Source organism: Lampetra fluviatilis, chromosome 22 (genome assembly GCF_964198595.1).
Source record: "Lampetra fluviatilis chromosome 22, kcLamFluv1.1, whole genome shotgun sequence".
Lineage (NCBI taxonomy): Eukaryota > Metazoa > Chordata > Hyperoartia > Petromyzontiformes > Petromyzontidae > Lampetra > Lampetra fluviatilis.
Genome location: NC_136296.1, coordinates 6,071,106 through 6,085,723, shown reverse-complemented (window position 1 = coordinate 6,085,723; position 14,618 = coordinate 6,071,106). Strand labels below are relative to the sequence as shown.

General features: G+C 46.2%; 1 protein-coding gene across 1 annotated transcript in view; it reads right to left on the bottom strand.

Moving 5' to 3' along the window:
* Nucleotides 1–871: 871 nt before the first annotated feature.
* The window catches only part of LOC144938469 (bone morphogenetic protein 7-like), a 94,014-nt gene continuing 80,267 nt past the window's right edge, over nucleotides 872–14,618 (bottom strand). The window contains exons 4-7 of the mRNA XM_078866314.1: nucleotides 10,477–10,677; nucleotides 9,257–9,333; nucleotides 8,043–8,153; nucleotides 872–6,678 (exon numbers count right to left, since the gene is read on the bottom strand). Coding sequence (XP_078722440.1) covers nucleotides 6,529–6,678; nucleotides 8,043–8,153; nucleotides 9,257–9,333; nucleotides 10,477–10,677 — 539 coding nt within the window. The 3' untranslated portion in view covers nucleotides 872–6,528. The remainder of the gene's footprint in view (nucleotides 6,679–8,042; nucleotides 8,154–9,256; nucleotides 9,334–10,476; nucleotides 10,678–14,618) is intronic.

The following is a 14,618-nucleotide window of genomic DNA, read 5'->3' as shown; positions in this document are numbered from 1 at the left end:
AAGTTCCTAGAATCAACCCACCCGCGCCTGCAACATGGCTTCATCCCAGAGGTCGCAATCGGGTACCCGATACCCGTACCCTACCCGTACCCGGCCGGGTACGGGTAGGGTACGGGTACGGCCGGGTACGGGTACCCGTTTGCGACCCTGGTGCGGCCGGGTACGGGTAGACCGTGAGTCACTGGTGAGTCACCGTTTGTCACTCATTTCCCAACGTCTTGTCTCTTCTCACGATTCAAGTTCCTAGTTCCTAGAATCAACCCACCCGCGCCTGCAACATGGCTTCATCCCAGAGGTCGCAATCAGGTACCCGATACCCGTACCCTACCCGTACCCGGCCGGGTACGGGTAGGGTACGGGTACGGCCGGGTACGGGTACCCGTTTGCGACCCTGGTGCGGAATCAAAACCCGTTTGCGACCTCTGTCCAGCAGTCAACGAGTCTCCACCTGCACACACACACAGCAGGCACTCGAGCTCGCTCACGCAGTTACTCACAGACCGATGTTGTGACTGACCGATGAACATATGAAACGGAAAAAGCGCAATTATTGGTGACATTTTAATGACTTCAATCCGATGTGGAAATTTGAAAAATAACAACTGTAGTTCGGATGTGCATAGATTATTGGGTACCAAAAATATACTGTTATTGCCTACAAATATGACAAGGCTGAAATAAATTATAAATTAGGAAGTGACTGTATATACACAACGATGTACTTAGAAAATAACATACACAGTGTAGTTACATAGTTGAATAAAACAAATGACTATGATTGCTTAGCAACCAAAAAGCTCTAGCATACAGGAACACTATAGCAGCATATAATGTTATTTTCTCTCTTTTTGTTATATTAAATCTAAAACAGACCATTACATATATTTATATAGGGCAAGTGTACAGTTTAAAAAATGAAAAACCTTTATTGAAAAAAAAGTTAAAATATTTTAATAAATGTGTTTCATTTGGCAACTCTTGAAATAAATCATATGGAGTACAGTATTCTGTACATTTCTCACCAATTATGTACCATTTTTAAAGGGTGAATTTGTATTTAGATTTAAAGCTTTCGTGACTGCAGGGATTCATCTTCTTGGTTCTTTCAGTAAAGTCACGTAGAAGGAAAATAATAAAATAATGAAACATAATAAAAAATATATAATTATATATATGTTACTTTATCGTTTTTTTATTATTTTAATATGATAATATATATTATTTTATTATGTTTTATTTTTATTATTTTATTATTTCCCTTCTACGTGACTTTACCGAAAGAACCAAGAAGGTGAATTTGTAATGAGCAACAACTTAAAACAGTACAGACAATAAAACCTTGAATGAACACGCATTAGAATACATAAACGTGATGTTAATGTTCTTCTCACAAAAGTGCCTCAGGCCATTAACGTAACATTCGGGAAAAAACAAATAATGTTCAACACAATTGGATCTCTGCTTGAGAAATACAGAACTCCTCTTATGCGCGATGATATGGGCGGCCAATATCGCGCGAGTCATAGTATCTCTGGGGGTGATCTGCGATTTTGCTCCTCAGATTCGCTGGATAAAACAAGTCATCGTAGTTAACCCCGCGAATAATAAGGATTAAACTGCTTCACAACCTATCCTTGGAATAAATCGCAAGTTTTAGGAAACTGCGTTGCTGTGCATTGTGGGTAAAACTGCGTAGAACAGAAAGAAATAGGGCCACTGATATGAAGGGGTTTTCTCGTACCCTACAGGTGCCGTGGATATTAGGAGTCGCGGATAATAGGACCGCTAAATAAGAGGAGTTCTCCTGTTATTGACTTTTTGATACTCATTTATCAATCTACATTTTAAATTGAAAAAAATCTATCACGTAAATCCCATAGAAGCCAAACACAGTACAAGGTCGCTTTATCCAACTTGACCGATGAACAGCCCACACACACACACACAGTGTAACCGTCATTTTCTACACATGTTCAAATATCCGACCCTCTTCACATATCTGTATATACCTCGATCATCGGTGATTCGGATATGCGTCGTTGTACTGTGATATGGGCCCCAATGATCGCGTGTTGGAGAAATTTTCAGAAAATTGGCAACAATGTCGAGGCTTGTGTTTAATCGTCCTGGTGACAGGTTTACAGCTTAGCAAACAACATGGCCCAAACACTGGCCCCGCTCCTAGGCAGCACGCATATGCTAACAGATACAGATGTGAATGAAAGGTTATTATTGCCTCGAATAACCTGTGTGTAATATAAACAGTATATGTACACACACGCACACACATTTCCATTGCTTTAATATACACTTTTATAATCGCCGTGATGCACATATATAAACACGAGGGCCCGTCAATTTTTAAGAATGGTATACTAAGAGTGAGTATGCATGAAGGCCTATGTGTGTGTGTTTTATACAGTTAATTATAACAGGATGCTTCCGTTGTACAATGATGATTGGCACGGTGGACTTGCAATCAGAGGTCACCGCTTCGATCAGAAATCGAAGAGTGAACTCTAAGAGACAGTTGAAACGACGGTCGAAGTTTATTGCATCCCTCTCCACTTTTGTCCACCCAGCAGTATAAATGGGTTTACCCAATGCGCTCTTCGGGAAACAGCAGCCGATACCCATGCTGCTGGCACCAACCCAATATCCAGATGGACGGACTGGTGGGACACATGCGGCATCGAGAACTAACGGCTCGTCACTGACCCAGCGCCAGAAGTCCATGGCATCGACCTCCCTTGAAGACCATGCACAGCACTCAAACCGAACCCAGACAAGAGCCACCTTCACGAGTGGAAGCTGTATTATGCATGGTGAACTCCTTCCGGAAGAGGTGAGAGATGTAATCCCAAGTGCGACCGTGGCAATGACTCCCACACCGAGGAGCGCATTGCATCGACCTGCCCACACTGGGGTCTGTAGCTACGGGAGGTGCTTCATGCCTCCACTGGGCATCTCGGGAAGCCACCGAGTGGATCGTCACGTGACAGAATGCGACTGCAGTACGGGCTTTATAGAACCCTCTCGAGTGGAGGCCCTTCCTCCAGCAATGACATAACCAAAGCAATTGGCATAACCTTGTGTTTACGTATAACAATGTGCTGTGTTTAATGCACAACGCAGGACACCAAGACAGAGCTACAACAAATCCTAACATTAAGATGGTCCTCGATTCTGAAAGCTTGTACGGCCATTCCCTCATATAAAGACAAAGATCCCCCGTGTAGCCTTAACAGACTGTTGGGGCAAGTTCTGTTAGCGAGCACCTATGAAGGCCTGCACGGCACACGAGGGGGTGGGTGGCCAACACCACGCCCGGCCGCCTTTGTCTCCCTAGTGGCAATGCTCACACATTTCACCAGGTACTCATTCGAGGCTGAGTCGACCTAGGGGAGGCCCAGGACCGGTTCAGATAATCGTCACTGGTGTTGGCCGTGAGCGGGAATCGAACTCGGGTCGCCAGGTTCGTAGCGCAGCGCGCTAACCGCTGCACTACCGCTCCCCACTAAAAGCTTGCATGACCATTCCTCATATACGCGCACATGCACAGACAGTAGTTGATCGTGGATTCTCAAACATGAATTACTGGATTCAGTTACATGTCGTATTTTTCAGTGCCAGAACAACACCGACAAAACACGTCTTCAACCCAGTGACTGGGGGTTACGTTGATAGTTCACAAAAGAGATGGAACAAAGAGATGGAACAACACGTACTTGAGACAGCTTCCTGCAGGGCAGTACAACAAGTAGGTTTATTTTTTTACTTAAAACTTTCGTGACTACAGGAATTCATATTCTTTGTTTCTTTCGGTAAAGTCACGTAGATAGAATAAAATACAATAAAAAAAGAAAGTGAATACAAATTTAAAAATTTTAAAATAAAAATAAAAAAAATATTATTTGATTTTTATTATTTTTCACTTTTTGTATTATAAATTGTTTTCTATCAACGGGACTTTACCGAAAGAACCAAAGAATAAGTAGGTTTATGTCCTGTAGAAAGTTAAGAATTATATTAATGGTTATGGGTCGATCTTTCTCCCCGTACTCGCTCTGGTCTCCTCCTACGTGAATAGATATGTTTGAGAAAATTGGCCTCCATCTCCAATTGACTCCTTCTGAAAAAGTGCCTCTACAGTGACACAATTGCACTCACATTCAGCATATCTACGTCAACATATGTTGTTTATTGTCAGCCTTACCCTATCCTTCCTTTTCTGATCTGCTTTTGTTTTTAATTGATTAATTGTAAAAAAATCTACCAAACGTGCGTCACGGATACTTAAGTGTCTCGGGTTATATTTTAAATGTTTACACTGCCACCTGTCATAGGACTATCAACACAGCTTATCGCTATCAATGGGAGAATCGACATACAATATTTATTATGCTGGGGCAGTAGGGTCTGGAGCTAATTATTTATTACACTGAAATTTTGTGTGGTTTCATTTTACTTTTCTCCAATATTCCGTTACCGTCGCAAACACGAACTCGCAATTCATGTTCTTTAAAATGTTTTCCAATTCATTGATTTCTACCTTCATGATAATAGATAAAAACAAATATTTACAATGAGATATGAAGGGTACAGGACGACACACATTATACATCCCATGACACAAGGTTTTACAATCCAACTTCCTCTCGCCCCGTCATGTTATATCTCCGTGCTGTTCCCATTGTCTCGTGTTGGAATTACTAATTAAGTCGGAGCATGCAAGTGATAAAGTGCCGACTCAAATTAAGAATTCGTATTAATTTGAGTCAGCGTCTGCCACACGTGACAAAGACAACGACCCTCCGTTTCGTATTGAACAGACCGTTGGGGCAAGCAAGTGCTCTAAGCAAGCACCTATGACGGCCGGCACGGACACACAGATGAGTGGGTGGCCAATGCCAATCCCGGCACCCTTTGTCTCCCCAGTGCTGATGTTTACACAGCGCACCAGGTACGTATTTAAGGCTCAGTCGACCTAGGGGAGGCCCAGAACCGGTTCAGGTAATCGTCACTGATGTTGGCTGTGAGCGGGAATCAAGCCTGGGCCCAGTGTGCTATCTGCTACACTACAGCGTGACGCACACATTTGCACACACAAGATTTGTGTCTTAATTTGCTATAAGTGCGTAACCCCTTTGTATTTTAACTGAGGAAATTGGTAAAATGTGGAAAGACCCACCGTGGTTTGTGGTGGGGACTGGAGATTGGCAAACCCAGTTCTAACATATTTACCCCAAACTTTATACCATTGTTATGGAGATGGGACTTACAAATAATAATACGTCTTAAAATGCATAATAGTCGTATAACCCTTTCAAATCTCATCCTGAAGTATTTTTGTCCTCCCCGATTGAACTCTGTAGCATGGAAGTGCTCGTACTGGATCGGAAAGTTCCCGTGAGCTATGGCTGCATCATAAGGCACAGAAGGGAATGCACTCCGAGTTGTGTCATTGTTGCCCGGTATTGGTATGAGGGAAGATGTGTCAGAGAGGCTACTGCGACACGGTGGCCTACGACGGACTTAACACGCACAACGCTGTTCTAACGGGCCACCAGCTGCCCCTGTGGTCAGAGTGCTCATCGGCGCGACAGTTTTCATCGCGACTCAATAGTTCTGATCCCATAAAACGCCAGGTAATTTTCCATGGGGAATGACCAAAGTATAAAAAATAAAATGAAAATCTCTTCAACATCATTCTCAAGGGTAGGTGCTGGTGTAAATTGAGTGAATTTTTGTTTTTACCCACAGTTCCACACACAGTTGTAATGCTTACATGGTGCCTTGCGGCGCATACACTGAATCTCAACATGTCGAGGCGCTTTCACCTGGCAGTGATTTCAATTGGGGACGTTGTTTGGACGAAGTTATTGGGTGCCACGGTTGCGAGATGTTAACTACCTCACCTAGTATGCAGGGGGTCGTGGGTTCGATCCCGACCCTGACGACGCATGTATATTTGAAGTTTGCGTGTTTTCCCCGTGGTCGTGTGGATTTTTCTCCGGGTCCTTCAGTTTTCCCCTCCACATTTAGAATCGACGTGCGCTTTGAGTATTTGGCTGCGATACATTTCCACGTGATGAGCCACTTCGTTGTGTGGCCAGGTCTGAAATAGAGCTACATAGCTCAGTGGGCTTTACCTGCTAAGATAAAAAAAATAGTTTAGTTTTACTTGTATATTCTTCTAAGCGATTTGTTTACCTTTCCTATACTTTGCACTCCTATCGTGTTTTGTATTGTTTGTTGTTGTGATGTTCTCACCTGTCTCTCTCTGTGAACAAAGAGCTTTATAGCTCATCGTATTCCCTCCAGTATAAATAAGTATTCTGATTCTGAAAAAGAGCTCAAAAGCTCGGTGGGCCTTACCTGCTAAAATAAAAAAATTTATAACAAAAATTGTTTGGTTTTAGTTTATCTCGACGACGGGCCAGCAGCGTTGGGCTCGTACCACGATGGCTCAAACCGCGGTCCTTGCGACGTGAGCGGCCAGGGAGGGAACCGCCCGGAGGTCAGAGGTCAGTGGCAGCCGCACGAGCGCACCACCATGTTGCGGTACTTCTTGAGGATCACGTTCGAGTTGTTGTCGAAGTAGAGAATGGAGATGGCGCTGAGCTTGGTGGGGGCACAGCAGGGCATGGGCACGGCCTCGGGCTTCATTCGGTGAACCTGCAATCGAGATATTTAAAAAAGAAAGGTAAAGGTGCAGCCCTGCACTTGCTTGCTCATGCCACTGCTGGAGGAATGGCCTCCACTATAAGATGCTCTAGGGCAGCGGTCCCCCAACTTTTTTGGCACCAGGGACTGGTTTCGTGGAAGACATTTTTTTCACGGACCGGGGGTGGGGGGGGGTCATCATTGGGTCTTTACCCCTTTTCAAGGAAGCTCTCCAGCGACGTGTGTTTGTTACTCATTGTGGCTAAAAGCGGTTAGAGCTTGTGGGCTTACCAACACTGTGACTGAGACAAGTGCGCAGTGCGGGAAAGAGGCGCGGATGGAAGTGGTGAATAATAAAACAATGGGGGCGGGTTCCACGCGCGGACTCACCGCTCTCACCTCCTGCTGCTGTGCGGCCCGGTTCCTAACAGGCCACGTGACCGGTACCGGTCCGCGGCCCGGGGGTTGGGGACCCCTGCTTTAGGGAGCCCCTCTTGATGTGCCCTACGCTTCCACGCTGCCCAGAAGTCTTGGAAGAGCTGTGCGTACCCGCACTTTACCCCAGCCGTACGCGACCTGCCGATCGGCTAACCGTGGTGCACCCATTTCTATTGCAGTGAGGATTGTATTTACTGCCGCACCCAGAGACTGCACCAGTGAAACCGACCTGAGTTGAACGTCCACTGTGATAAGCATTTCACCGTGGCAGCATCCCCATGGATATTGCAATTAAACAAACAACAAAAATATTGGGAATGTTCTGCTGCTCGGGCCTGATGCAAGGGGCTACATCTGTATGCCCAGTCACTAACTACGGTGCTGACAAATGAGCAAGGCTGCAATTCCACGTGCGTTTGATGTTACAAAGTGGTTTGGCATCTACTCAAATCGACCTAATTTGAATGTGGGCACAGATCGCGGGTCTGTGATGTTATCAGAAACACATGCTTCGGCTAAATTCTTCATAACGTTATGACAAGACACACGATCAGCTGAATACTAATGGCTGGTAAATTTACAACAACTGCAGAGAGAGAAAAAAAACTTTTACAAGAAATGATTGCTCAGTGGTTAATTACTAACATCTGAGCTAACGCGTTAAGAGTCATTCTTATATCGCAGGCACACAGCTGCGATTGATATTTACACAATATCCTGCGCTTTGTAGTGTTTTCCTTTGCATCGGCGGCGCTTTATTTACGTGGCTGAAGCGCAGACGGGCAAGCTTTGTCGAAATGTTCGAGCGTGCTTTAAAAAATTAAAGTCGTCGACGATGTGACAGCATCGAGGAAACAAAAAACGGCCGAGAGAGACGCGCCGTTGTTCCTTGAGACGATCACGGTACCCACGCGCGCGCCGTCCGCAAAGCGTCTCACCAGGGTTTGCACGATGGCGTGGTTCGTCGCGTTCATATGCACGCCGTACGGGAAGCTGCAGTTGCCGTCGCAGTAATAGGCGGCGTAGCCTCCCGGCGCAATGATCCAATCCTGCAAATTGATTCACAGAACGGCTGAAAATGCATCCCCCTTGACAACACAAGCGGTGTTTGCAAGACTGACATCGAGAGGCACATTTGGTGCAAGTGTCATTGTTTTTTTTTTGGGGGGGGGGGGGGCAGGGGCTGGAGGCGACCGACCCCCACCCACCCCACCTTCATGACGAAGGCTCAACCTCCCGGCCATTGGAAATTCTTGAGACGCAAGTCCAACATCGTTGGCGCAACATTTAACACCGGCGGCTGTTTTCCCATTAAGTTCACGAGTTCGGCGAACGCCCGCCATCGTTCGATTTCATTTGCAAACCGCTGGCAAAATCGTCGGGAGTGGACCTCACCAAGCGCGAGCACGAGTACGGTCCAGCGATGGACGTCGCAGCCCTCGCTCGTCTTCGCAAGGCACGAGAGCTGGAGCGGATTGCAGCTTAACGTTCGTTTAAAGTTTGTTCGTGTGTATGTTGAACTTCTTTCGCACCATACGTAGCCAACCGTGCTAATCGGAGGTGCGGTTCAACATCAACCATATTGTGCCCCCCCTTGAGTTTCTGTACGCACCCCCCCCCCCCGTCCCTTTAAACGAGGCCACGCCATGGGGTTTGTTCAGTGCGTGCTACCTCATGATGCACAGCAGGTACCACGGCGCCCCCGCAAAAACACATTCTCCTCGCCATCGACCTTCTCGACAATCACAATGCTGATGTTTACACAATCCAGCCGACGGCCATATGACCCCCCAAATGCTGCTGATCCCACCAAATCTAAAAACGAGGTGTCAAGTAAGTGGCGGTGCTGAGCGTCACGCCCTCTTTAGGCGTGGGCACTCTCCACTCTCCGGTGAAATTGGCCAAACAGCCCAGCGCATGACGCCTTTCCAAAACAAATATTCTTGAGGCTCAGTGAGTCTTTACTGGCTAGGTAAAATACATGTTTGGTCTTATCAATTAAACATTAAATCGATCATTAGGATTTGCATTTTTATAGCGCCTAAATGCGACTACATCCGAGGGCACTTACTCATGTATAATACCTCACGTCACGACTTGCGCCATCTGAACTCACTTACATATAAAAACAGAATGCAACGGTGTAACTCACCAGCCAGCCTAGATCCCGGAAACTGACGTACATTTCGCGAATCTTGCAGGTCTGTTTCTGCTCACTGCTGTTGTAATCTACGGTCGAGAGAGGAGGAAAACAAGAGGCAAATTAACACGGATACTTTCGCGATCAATGTCAAGATCCATTATTTTTTATATTTCAATTTTAATAATTGTCATTTGTTCGGGTTCAAATTGCCGCGTGAGTACGATGCCAACGTGTGTCATTACATGTTTATAAATAAAGGTGTGACGTTAATCAATTATGAGCCAACAGAGGCAATGATGAATATTAGACATTAAAGACCTGGCCACACAGACAAACAAATGAAGTTGTCACGTGGCGCACAAGCGTTTAACAGCGAGCCAAGAAAATACTCTCTGCTCATTTCAAGAAAGGGCAACAAAAACGTGCATTTGCGGGCATATCCGTGGCTTTGCCTGCCGACCGTGTTGACATGGCCATTCGTCCTGCGAAACTCCCTCGTTGTTACCGATTGGCCTGAATTAGCAAAAAAAAAAACTGAACAGGATAGCGTGCCATGCAATATGCATGCCTGGCCTCATTCACGGCTTCATAAATCATTACACAGGGATTGCACTGACTGTGGCCATTAACACTGCAACAGAAATGAGAAAGGACCTGCTGACACCGTTGACCCCCCCCCCACCACTCCCACCCACCCACCCACCCCTTAGTGAAATGTCCTTTGTTAAAGATTCACGGTGCTGCGTTCCCACGACCGCTGGCCAAATGCTCTCGGTGGCCCAGCGATGGCCCAGGGCCATTCCAGCACCGCTCGGGTATCGTCCACACGCTTTCGTGAGCCGCATGGCTCGGTGGGCTCAGTACCTCCTGGCACTTCCTCCTGAGCCGTGCCAGGCTGGCTCGGTTGTGCAGTGGAAAGAGGTATTAACCAGGCGCCGCGGTGGCGAGATGTTAATTCCCTCGCCTGGTATGCAGGCGGTCGTGGGTTCCATCCCGATCCTGCCGAATGAATGTTTGGAGTTTGCATGTCTCTCTCCCTGTGGTCGTGTGGATTTATATCCGGATCCTCTGTTTTTTCCTTCCACATTTAGAAACATGCTAGAAATTTCAACGTGACAAGCCACTTCGTTTTCGCCATCATTTGTGCCCAGGTGGCTTCTGAAAAAGAGCTACGCAGCTCAACGGGCCTCACCTGGTAAAACAAAAAAAATAGTTCAAAGTTCCCTTACCGGTCATTTTGAACGCCCGGGAAATGTCCTGCTTGGGCCCTCGGCGTCCCTTGTTGCGACTGCCCTTTCGCTTGCGCCCCACCGCTCGAGCCGAGCGCAGACGCAATTGGCTGGCCCTGAAGAAAGCCACCATGAAGGGCATCTTGTCCTGCTGCCCTTGCCTGCCCACCAGCCCGACCGCCGATGGGTTGATGCTCTCTCCTGCCAACGGACAATGCACAGGAAGAAGGTGTTCACACCAAGCCAGTAGGAACAACTTTCATCCAAAGATCCCCCCGCCGCCCCGTATAGCCTGAAGAGACTGATGGGGCAAGCGCTGTACGTGAGCACCCTATGAATCCACGCATACACACGGTCGGCTTTGAATGCCCAGTGCTGATGCTGACGCACCACATTGTTGTTCATTTTAGGCCGCGTTGGCCCAGGGGATTCCTCTGCTAGGTTTGGGTACAACTTTCCACCAGCGTTGCGTGTCACTAGTTTTGCACCTCCAAGGCTGTGTTCCAGTAAGTGCTGCTCCCAACTGTGTGGACCGGAGGTCACTTGATGGGTGGGAATCTCAGAGGTAGCACTGTGGTATCCACTTATGTGGGCCATTCTCTAAAGCAGAGGGTTGCACTGCCCTGCAAGACATCCAAAGTGGACATTTTGTTCGCGCGTCCTGACGCGAGTCACACAATCAATCGGGAGTGAATTGGGAGTCAATCTACGGGATTCCCAGCAAAAGTTCAGATACCATATGCCACTGATTTTAGCTGTGGCTGGGAAAATTAACTCACGTCATGTTATTGGCGTATTTTGATAGCCGCTGCACCCTCGTCATACCCATGCATTGAGATAATTTAGATTATTTTGGTGCTATAAATGTCCAAATGACGGGCCACTTTGTGGAACTATCATTTGTGGCCAGGTTGCTTCTGAAAGATAAGTTAATACCTCAGTGGGCTTTGCCCAGTAGGATGGGGTTGGTGTAGTTTAATGTGTTTGGGTGATTTTTTTTACCTTTCTTGTACTTTGCACTGCTATCGTGTTTTTGTAGAGTTTGTTGTTCCAACGTTCTTACCCGCCCCCTACTGGACATCTGCCAAAAATAACTTTATAGCTCATCGGATTCCTCCAGTATAAATACATATTCTGATTCTGCATTGTCTAAATGTTCAATAAACTATGGCATTATTGCATAGAAATCTACGCACGTGTAAGGCTTCCAACTAAAAGATGTAACAGTCAAAATGTACGGAGAAGGAAAACAAGTTGGATTGAGAATGTACTCACAGTCTTTCCTCCCCTCCCCACCCCCCATATTTATCTTTAAATGATTGTCTAATGACACGAATACGTGCAAACGTCAGTGACCCACACAGGCCAGCTGTGCTGGAGAGTAAAAAAAGAAGGGAGGGGGGTATAAAACCTAGCAACCTGCAGTAATTATTTCTGCTGCACTCAAGCTACACACAAAAAAAGCACTTTAAAAAAAATCAATTGCCCTCCAGGCGAGTGGCTTTCATTCCGTGTCTGAACCACGTGGAAGCTGGGTCCCTTTTAACCCATCGTCTTAGACAATTATTCTAAGCTGCTGGGTTGACGGTGCATCTCACCGGCAGCGATCGGTTTTTTTTTGCTGGGTGGCTAAAAATAGCGGTGGTGGCGGTGGCCACCCGTTTCCCATGAGGCATCTGTCTTAGAGGAAACGGAGATGCCGCCACGCACGCATTCTCGCGGAACGGTCCCATGAGCTCAATGTATGCGTGTATGTACGTTGAACTTCTTTCGGACCGTACGTAGCCGACCGCGCTCAACGGAGGTGCGGGACGTACCGCGTGCTGTTTGGCATGACGTACACCCTGAACACACATCGGTGAAACGTACAGCGCAACATGTCTTTTGCTCGAATGACCATTGAGGGTATTATTGTTTCATCCCCTGTTCACCAGTGGTGGGAATTCTACATGGCTGTTATAACAGGGGCGAGTCTCTCCATAGGGCAACCACTTCTTGACCTCCCCACAAAGTCATATTAGCTTGATTTGAAGCTTTCGTGACTGCCAAAGAGTATGATATTAACTTGATCATAACCGAAAAGTTGATGTGTTGAGTAAACCTCCCACAGCCAGGATTTGAACTCACAATATTCCGACCGTGAGCTGCTTGCTCTACCACTGAGCCACCAGGCTGGTGAATGAACCAGCCTCGTGGCTCAGTGGTGGGTGGCTGCGTCTTGCTTTCTGCTACTACTCCGTGGGCTTTCAATGTTGCGCTGTGTGGTTCTCTGATGTGTCTTCAGGGTGTACGTCATGCCAAACAACACGTGGTACATCCCGCACCTCCGATTAGCATAGTTGGCTACGTACGATGCGAAAGAAGTTCAACATACAGAATTTTTTTTATTTTATATACAAGTTACGAAACATCAAGAACATGGGTAATTGGGCGACGATTACATTTTGAGAGACTGGATGTGGCATTAATCCTTTCCCAGACATTTATGCGGTTCTTGAGCTCAATCAACAGCTTCCCCTTCAGTCACAGTCACCTTGACATGAGCACTTCCTCAAACACATCAGTGCATCTTCTCTAAATGACTCACCACAGGCAAACGCAGTGAACATGCATCTCTCGCTCTCGAGGTATACATGCCCTTGGAGTGTGATTCGCATTATTCAGCTGTTATATTCCACCGTCCAAATGGTGGAATTCCTACAGAGAGACTGGTTCCTGCCATTAAAATGTAGATTTGACACCATTGGTTCAGGGCCACCAAAATAGATGAGCGCTACTCCATGTGCCGTTCACACCTGGAGACACGCTCACTTTGACCTCTCGATATATAGAAGATAGCCCAAAGGTCAGGACAAATAGGGTCATTATGTTTATTTTCACACATCACATAGGCGACCAAAGTTCGATTCCTGTTTACGGCCAACATCAGTGGCGAATATCTGAACCCGTTACGGGGCCTCCCCTAGGTCAACTCCGCCTTAAAGAGCACTTGGTGCAGGGTGTAAACATCAGCTTGGGGAGACAAAGGTGGCCGGGCGTGGTGCTGGCCACCCACCCCCTCGTGTGTCGTGTAGGCCTTAATAGGTGCTCGCTAACTGCACTGGCCTCAACCGTATGTGAAGGCTATAAGGGGGTGGGTGTTTAGTCTTTGTCTATAAATGTAACCAAACAGTCAATTGTTGAAGGTGTAGAGAGGAAAACACTGATCCTCATAGAGTGAAGAGAGGGAATCTAACCACCATTTATTCCAAATGAGCTCGTAACCTGACAATGTAAATGTCTAGATTTTAAGCTTTCGTGAGTGCAAGGATTCATACTCATAAAAATCTAATCAAATAAATGAAAACCGGTTGTGCTTTCACTACGTGGTCCCCACCTGAAGAAGGACGCTTGTGTTGTGCCCAAAACGTCGTGATTTAATTTAGTTGTTTTCATTTATTTTATTAGATTTTTTACCTACGTGACTTTACCGAAAAACCAAAGAGTATATTGTAAATGTCCCCACTGGGATCGGCACAGCATTTGGTAAACGCATCTTCATTTTGCCATGCGGCTCTGGAGCGGAGGTACCTTTGCAAAAAAAAACGGTTTAATTTTGACGTAAACACAGCGCTTGGTTTTAAATGAGAGTCGGAAGCAATTATGTTATTAAATCAGAATGTGCCTCATGAAAACGCCGTGCGACCATGAAGTTAAATAAACCGTCTGAAGTTATCCTCCATCCCTGCGGGGAAGTGAATTCATTTGGTGTCTCCCAAAGACTTTCCTCAGATTGAGACAGCTGCTGACGATCTCGGGATGGTTTTTCCCGCAAGTGGGAACCGATTCAAAGCATTATTTTATTATAATTCTTACACATATTTATCCAGGAAAGTCTCACTGAATCCCGATTATCTTTTTTTCAGGAGGGTCCTGCCAAGTATATTTTAAAGTAGAGGGCAATGGTGCTAGATTTGAAGCTTTCGTGACTGCAAGGATTCATACTCTTAGGTTTTTTCGGTAAAGTCACGTAGGTAAAAAAATAAAATTAAAAGTTAATAAAAGTACTAATGGAAATAAAATAAAATAATAAATCACGACGTTTCGGAGGCAACACAAGTCTCCGTCGTCACAGCGAAAATTACTGCATCAATGCAGCAATT